The sequence below is a fragment of the Tiliqua scincoides genome, chromosome 8 (assembly GCF_035046505.1).
Source record: "Tiliqua scincoides isolate rTilSci1 chromosome 8, rTilSci1.hap2, whole genome shotgun sequence".
NCBI classification, from domain to species: Eukaryota; Metazoa; Chordata; class Lepidosauria; order Squamata; family Scincidae; genus Tiliqua; species Tiliqua scincoides.
In genome coordinates this window covers 46,761,568-46,769,234 of record NC_089828.1, presented here as the reverse complement: position 1 = coordinate 46,769,234, position 7,667 = coordinate 46,761,568, and the positions used below count along the sequence as shown (strand labels likewise).

The 7,667-nt window shown below is 50.6% G+C and overlaps 1 protein-coding gene and 1 pseudogene across 1 annotated transcript; both read left to right on the top strand.

The window, feature by feature from the left end:
• The first annotated feature begins 587 nt into the window (after positions 1-587).
• Positions 588-707, top strand: LOC136659547 (5S ribosomal RNA; annotated as a pseudogene).
• Positions 708-1,133: 426 nt separating this feature from the next.
• On the top strand, positions 1,134-5,467 carry LOC136659317 (adenine phosphoribosyltransferase-like). The gene is made up of 6 exons (XM_066636453.1): positions 1,134-1,146; positions 1,283-1,440; positions 2,745-2,838; positions 3,562-3,708; positions 3,914-4,009; positions 5,313-5,467. The coding sequence occupies exons 1-6, from the start codon at positions 1,134-1,136 to the stop codon at positions 5,465-5,467; spliced, it is 663 nt and encodes a 220-aa protein (XP_066492550.1).
• Positions 5,468-7,667: the final 2,200 nt, after the last annotated feature.

The window sequence follows — 7,667 nt, the reverse complement described above, 5'->3', positions numbered from 1 at the left end:
TTTTCAGTCACCTTCTGTAGCTCCACATTAAAAAGCAACTTGAAACGGCAGGAATCAGCAGGTGACATTTTTCCTGACATTGGGAATAGCCTTCTCCTGCTAATTGCTCTGGGACAAGCCACTTCTAGAGTTTCAGGAGCAGGGTGTAGTTGAGAAGTTGGTAACTCTAAACCCCTATTTTTTCAAGCCTTAACACAATCCGAATCTCCTCCCCTCAGCTTGCTTCCATCTATTCCATCTTTTTCATTTGCCCATCTTGTGATCTCCTCCTTCCTCTTTTTCATGTCTTGGTAGACTTCTTAGGGCGCAATCCTAACCCCTTATTCAGAGCACGATACCATAGTCTTTCGAGACTGAAGGTTGCCAACAACTATGTCAGTGCTTTCCAGCACTGACATAAGGGCAATGCAGCTCCGAGGTAAGGAAACAAACATTCCCTTACTTTGAGGAGGCCTCCGTGAGTGACACCCAACTGCAGGATGCAGCACACGTCCCATGGGCACCGCTATGCCAGTGCTGGAAAGCACTGACATAAGGGGTTAGGATTGCACCCTTAGACTCATCTCCTTCTCCTGGCCCTAGGTTTTTCTTTTTACCAAGCTGACTCTGCGCATGCCCGATCTCATCTGATCTCGGAAGCTAAGCAGAGTCAGGCCTGGTTAGTACTTGGATGGGAGACCGCCTGGGAATACTGGGTGCTGTAGGCTTATACCATAGTCTTTCGAGACTGAAGGTTGCCAGCCATTCTCCATTTCTTCCAGTTGCACCTTGTCAATGTTCATTTGCTCATACATTCTCCCTGAGTAGCTAGCAGGGCAAACTCAAGACCTCCTGGTGCCTGAGGTGGCATGATGAGCGTTGCCCCCTCAGCTGATGATGTGCCAGCCTCTGCTCCTCTGGCACGCGGGCCCACTCCTCTCCTCCACACTTCTGTTGTGTCCGCTTCTTCCTTTTCCAATCCAGGAAGTGGGAGGCGAAAGATCAGCTGAAGTGAGTGAGTGGATGGAGGTGGGCACCTTCTGCCATTCCGCTACCTGAGGCGACCGCTTCAATTGGCCTCATGGATGGCCCTGGCCCTGGCAGTTCTGTTTGGGCCCAATCCTACCCAACATTCCACCGCTAATGCAACTACAATGCAGTTCTGCGGTAAGGGAACAGATGTTCCCTTACTTTGAGGAGGCCTCTGTGACTACTCCCCTCCCCACTGCAGGATGCATTAGGTCTCTCTCAGAACCTAAGATTTGGATTTCTCCCTGTTGGTACTGATTTTCTTCCCTTGCAGCTGGCTCCGCTCCAGTGGCCTCCAAGCCCCTGATCATGGACTTGCGATGTCCCCCTGGCTCTCGAGAGCAGGGCTGGTATTTGATGCTGATGGCACCCAATGTCAAGGGCCCTGAATACGCCTGGCTGGACCCCTCGCGCCTCTATTGTCACCACCAAGTAGGGACATTTGGAGAGGAGATGCAAAGGTGGGAGGGGAGCAAAGCTTTTAGACCACCTGTCCTAGTGCGAGTGACCTGCAGCCTGGCTAGGGCTGGCCTAACAGCATCAGCACCCACAGCTTTGGGGCAGCAATGAATCAGTGCGTAATCTGAGATGTTCTCCCCAGAATCACTTGTGAGATCCTCATCAGTACTGGGGCATGCTCAGGGCCGGCCCGCGACCTCCTGTTGCCTGAGGCAGCATGTGAGATGCTGCCCTCCTTACCCGATGATGTGTCACCCTCCACTACCCCACTCTCCCATGTCTTAGCTCAGCACTCTTCTCCCCTCCACAGCTCCTCTTCCTCTCTGTCCCTCTTTCCAACCCAGGGAGCAGATTGAGAAGCAGTGGAGGCAAGAAATCAGACAGAGAAAAGCAACTCCACCAACCTGCTGCAACAGTGTCAGTTGGCCTCATGGATGGGCTGGCCCTGGGCTCACTCTCAGAAAGCACATAAGGCTGTGTGCTCCAAGGGCCAGGACATCCTTTACAACTCTTAAAAAAAAAAAAACCCCTTTATTTTAAATAATGCATCATTCTTTATGTTACATCCATAGGTAGAGTAAGAACGCAAGAATGCAAAAATATGACAAGTGAGAAAATCAGACTGCAGTTCAACTATCTGATGTGGGACTAGCCCTGAGGATCCTTGTCCCATATCTAGAGGGCACCAGCATTAGTTTCCTTGGGGTGCAGGCTGGGGAAACACCTCAGTGGCCTCTCGCACATCTTGGACAGCAAGCGATCCCAAGGACTGTGGGGCCTGCTGCCTATGTTTGTCAGGTTCTGGCCCTGAGTAGGCCCCCTGTCCCTTTAATATAGCAGTCCTGAGTAGGGTTCCATGGGAATACATTGCACTGAGACTTTCTTGTGAGTAAACCAAGCTAGGGTTCAGACCACACAAATTCCTTAGGAGAGTTCCAGCAGAGTTGGCTTTTTTTCTATCACCAGCCTGCAATTATGGATATGACAGGGAGGGCGTCACCCTGTCACAGAGAGTGACTCTACCAACCCAGTCAAGTTGCCACCATTCTGAGTGGCTTTTGCTCCTGTGCCTTAACAGCACCTTGATCTGCAGAAAAATCCCTGAACCATGAGGAGAAGCTTCACTTGCTAACTGGTGCAGATCAAACTACTATTACAGGCTCAGAAGCAGAGGCCAGGTCAGTAGTATTGTTCAGGTCAGTTGGCAATCTCGTCAATGCATCTTTGTGGTTTTGCTTGAGGACCCTCTTGACTGGTTCCCTTTCCAATCTCACCAGGCCTTGCAGGACTGCGTGGAGGACTTGCTCCAGCCTTTTCAAGATGACGTTATCAACCTGGTAGCTGGAATTGATGCAATGGGTTTTATCCTTGGTAAATATCTTGGGGCTATGCCCTTCATCACCCTCCCCCCACCCACTGGATTTGAATTGACCCTGGAACCCATTTTCAACGGCAGGGTTCAGTCAGGGCATGAATGATGACAAATGAATGCTTCTAAACCACTGGCGTTCCTGGAGGGGGGACGGGCAAATTTTTCAGGTGCAGGGATGTCTTTGTAAAGAGCCCCTCCCTCTTGCCTTCAGAGCCAGTCCCAAATGCTTTGCCCCCCTTCCAGGAATGCCAGGAACATGTGCAGAGGGCATTTCCCTCGCCAGTGAATAAGCACGACCAGTTCCCAATTCTTAGGATTCTCCTGGGTCATAGGGCATGACTTTTAAGCAGGACTGAACCCCAGTGCTGTCCTCTTCCAAAATGAGTGTTGCCATTCAGTATCACTGACTTATTTATAGGCCCATTTCCTGCGCCTCGATGCCAGGCTAGCCGCTGAAGCATTTTTCAACCAGAAAATTTTTTCATTTGCTAAACTTCAGCATGAAAGGCCTCTGTTAAAGACACAGGATCAGGACCAGTAGAAAAGTTGGCAGTCCTAAGCCAAAGACTCTGATAAAGGAAATATGTACACTTTCTAAACTGAAGAGAGCCGAATAAGTGGTTTACCCTTTGGGGTGATGGTGGAGGGTGTACGACACTCCATCGGCTCTCTCACAATCAACAAGTACAGACCACATCCTCTCCTGCTCCTCTCATTGTCAGGGGCTGCCATCGCCAACACTCTCCAGAAGGGCTTTGTGGCCATTCGTAAAGCCGGACACCTTTGCGTGGAGACCTTCATTCAGCCTTACCGGGATTACTCCACCCGTGACAAGGTGATGGAAATGCGAACCGACGCAATCGTGCCCGGTGAGTCCCCAGGCAAAACGCCTGTCTAATCCCTCACCCTACAAACCTGGGCATTGGGCATCCCCCGTTGGATCAACCAATCCAGGCCATTCATTTTAAAGGCCCAGCATTGACATGTATGGATGGAGAGGAGAATAGCTTGCAAGCAGAGCGAAGGAGCTGGCAAACTTACACAGCCCTTGCTCTGCCCCCCCGTTTTCCCCAGGCCTTCGAGTCTTGCTGGTGGATCAGTGGGTTGAGACAGGGGGAACGATGCAAGCCGCCATCCGGTTGGTGGAACAGCAAGGCGGAGTGGTCGCAGGTATGTGGGGAGCCTGGCTTGGCGCACTGCTATTCTGGTGACAGCACCATTGTGTACTGGACAACATTGTCCCAGTCAAATGTGTCCCGGCATTGGACATTTGCATCCTTTTTTTCCCCCATTCCGGATATTTTTGTCCCAATTTATGCATATGTATACAGGTGTGCCCTGGTACCTGTGGGGTTCCATTTTGGACGCACACACCCACAGATACCAGAAACCATGGATACCGGGGACCCACTTCAAACAAGGAAGTTTAAAACAAAGCCCCCCAGTAACTTGCCCCATTGCTGCGCAGTGCTTTCACTGCATTTGTGGAACTCCAGGCAGTTTCTTCAGCTTCTTCCAGCCTCTTTTGGGTTGCATGGAGGCCCTTGTTTCTGCCCAGGCTCGGTCCAGAATAACCACAGCATCTGTGGATAACTGAATTGTGGATAAAAGATCTGCAGATACCAGGATGCCTGTATTAGATATACTTTTTTATTTTTTAAATGCACAGGTCAGGATTAGGGCTGGGATAAGAGGCTTATGATATGTAACATGGATTTGTTGCCCAGTTATAGTAGGATGCAAACAACCTGGACACACACACATACAAAGAGATGTGTCCAGGGACACTAATGACCACGATACATTTGACCAGGACACAATTGCCCAGGATGCAAATACAGGTTGAGCTTATCTGTGGATTTTGTATTAAGAACATAGAGCCCCACTGGATCAGGCCAAAAGCCCATCTAGTCCAGCTTCCTGTATCTCACAGTGGCCCACCAAATGCCCCACGGAGCACACAAGACAACAGAGACAACCTGCGTCCGGGTGCCCTCCCCACAGATCTCAACGCAGGTCCTTAGACCCACATTGAGCCAGGTTTGGCCCAACCTGGAGCCTCTGAAGGTGACCACAGCTGTGTTCCGAGGCTTTTCTGAGGCCTGTGGAGGGCTCATGTGGCCTCTATGGGCCTCAGAATGGCCTCCTGAGGTCCTAGAAGGACACTTCTGTTTCAGCTGAAAACCACGTGGCCTTCTAAGACCTCCAGAGGCCGTTCTGAGGCCCATAAAGGCTGCACGTGACATCTATGGGCCTCAGAACAGCTCTGGACACAACTGGTGCAAGGCTGCAATTGCATTTGGAGCCCCAGTGAGCCAGAAAACAGTGAATTTTATTATCCATGTTTCTTGGTATCCACGGACTGTCCAGGAATGGAGCCACTGTAGATACAGAGGCACCTCCCGTACCCTAATACCTGCTATTCCCCCTTGGTTAGTGCTCAGCGCTGCCTGCTTTTTCCTCCCTCCCCCAGGTGTTGCTGCCATCTGCATCGAAGACAGTGAAGGTGGGCGTTGGGTCAAAGACCACTACAAGTGGGCCCACTGTGTCCCACCCCACCTGATGCCCCAGTTCAACGCTCACCGCCTGGACTCCTTCCAGACTTTCTGCACCAAACAAGGCCTGTAGTAGCAAGGAGGGACAAAGACACTCTCGCACACCTGCACACACTCCAGGGCTCCTTCAGCGAACCTGCTTGAACCAAGAGCTTCCAAGCCCCAAGACCCTAGTATTATGGAACCGAACCACTGCTCCATCCCCAAAGAACACCATGAAGCTGTGAGGTTGGCTTTCAGGCCTGATGAGAAGTTCAGCAGCTCCCCCAGTTCACACACAGAAGAGGCTCTAACCAACCAGCTATGATGTAGTAGTCAATAAACGACCAGCTCTACGGGCAATTTTGGTGGTGGTTAATCCATGAAGTGTGTATTGGGCATGCAGAAGGTCCCAGGTTCTGTGCCTGACATCTCCAGTTAACATAAGACCAGCGGTCTCTTTATCCAGCCCACATGATAATTAGGCTCTTCCAGCACCGCCTTTTCAGCAGCGCCATTTCTGCCGAGGCTCTGGGAGGGAGAAACAGAAGGTGGTCCCAGAAGGCTACAGGGGAAGGGGGATACTAAGAGGGATGTGAGAGGAAGACGTTGCCGAGGTGCTGGGAGAGCCCAATTATCCTGCGGGCCACCCTTTCAGCAGCACCACTTCTGTCAATGTGTCACTTCAACGAGCACCTTTTCGCTGTGGAGTGGTGCCTCAGCAGAAGCATTGCTGCTGAAAGGGCAGCCTATGTACTCTCCCAGCATGATAATTGGGGTCATATCTTGAAAATATTATCAAAATTTGCATATTTCCTCTTCTGTCATTTACCGCTAATGACTTCCTGCTTGAGAACAAAATGCTTATTTCTGGCCATCGTCTGCTTTATGACAACATTTCTTGCTTAATGATGTAACTTCCGCTTCCCCCCCCAAGTGCCACGAATGCCATTTGACCCACTGCGTGAAACTAGTTTGACACCCCTGAATTATACGCTAGTGTGTCATTTTCACGCACATACAGTAGCTAAAGCAGTTAGTGGCTATGTGATTAGTAGTAGTTAGTGACTATGGTGGCCTTATTCAGCACTGTCCTTACTCATTGTAAGCTAAGCCAATTAGATTACATTTAAAAAGAATAATTTGTGCTGGAAACGTTTTTGAGTTTGACTGGCTTGCTCTGGCACAGACTCACAGGAGTAAATACGAATATTCTAGAGCAGCATTTCTCAGTGTTTGTCCTCCACAGTACCTAGCCACAGTAACTAGCAGTGATGTCATTGCCAGTTACCTCTCTGGATTGGGAGGCCAGACACAGCATGGCAAACACTGGTAAGAGGCTCAGGAAGGACAGGAGGGCTTTTTCAAGGACATGCTGGAGCTTTGTCTGCTGAGCTTCCGACTGCTGCTTGTCTTGTTGCATTGCTGGTCTTGTTGCTAGGTGGGGAGGAGTCTGGGGGTCTTGCGAGTCCCACCAGACATCACCTTAAGTACCACCAGTGGTATTTAGTACCACTGGTTGAGAAAAGCTATTCTAGAGAGCATGCTTTTAGGACTATGGCCGCAATCCACAGAGAGTTAAGCCATTGAAAATAAGAGGGCAAGAACATTTATAACCTTGTATTGGCTTGTGTAGCCACAAAATATTGATGGGGGGATGGGGGAAGAGTGGTGGGAGATAAAAGCCTTGAAACTCTCCAACTGGCTGGCCTGTCAAATTCTAGGCACTTTGGTGAGGGCGCACAGAAGTGAACACAAAAGCCTGCCCAGCTGCCTGAATAGCTAAGCTTCTTTTCCCCACAGATGGCTCACTGCACAGCACCTTCGACAATGGGGGTAGAACAGCATTCCCTAGTGTCGCTGGGCTTTGCAGGCTTCCCTTTTCCCTCTCCCTCTCCCATCATACAAACAACAAAAGCATCTTCACACTTCTTGATGACCTTGTCCCTCTCTCCTTCACCCACCCCACCCTCTCCCCAGCACCTTCTATTTCTTTTGGCATCCCAGACACAACTTGCCTGCCTTGGTTTCATCCTGAGGACTGAAGTGCCAACGATCGCCCCATGGCCTCGTTTGCACACCTCTGTCTGCCTGCTGGCACAGCAGCAAAACCCCAACCTTTTGCTGTGGGCAGTCGTCCCATGGCCTCGTTTACACACCTCTGTCTGCCTGCTGGCACAGCAGCAAAACCCCAACCTTTTGCTGTGGGCAGTCGCCTGGCCTGGGCAAGAGCTGAACTGATGCCAGTTGCTTCCCAGGAGCTGTGTGGCCGGCAGGGAGAGCCAGAGATAAGG

Excerpts from the sequence above, each read along its gene's own strand:
- LOC136659317 (XM_066636453.1), top strand. Across the intron at positions 1,441-2,744 it reads GCCTCTATTGTCACCACCAA|GCCTTGCAGGACTGCGTGGA; the intron begins GTAGGGACATTT and ends CAATCTCACCAG. Across the intron at positions 2,839-3,561 it reads TGCAATGGGTTTTATCCTTG|GGGCTGCCATCGCCAACACT; the intron begins GTAAATATCTTG and ends TCTCATTGTCAG.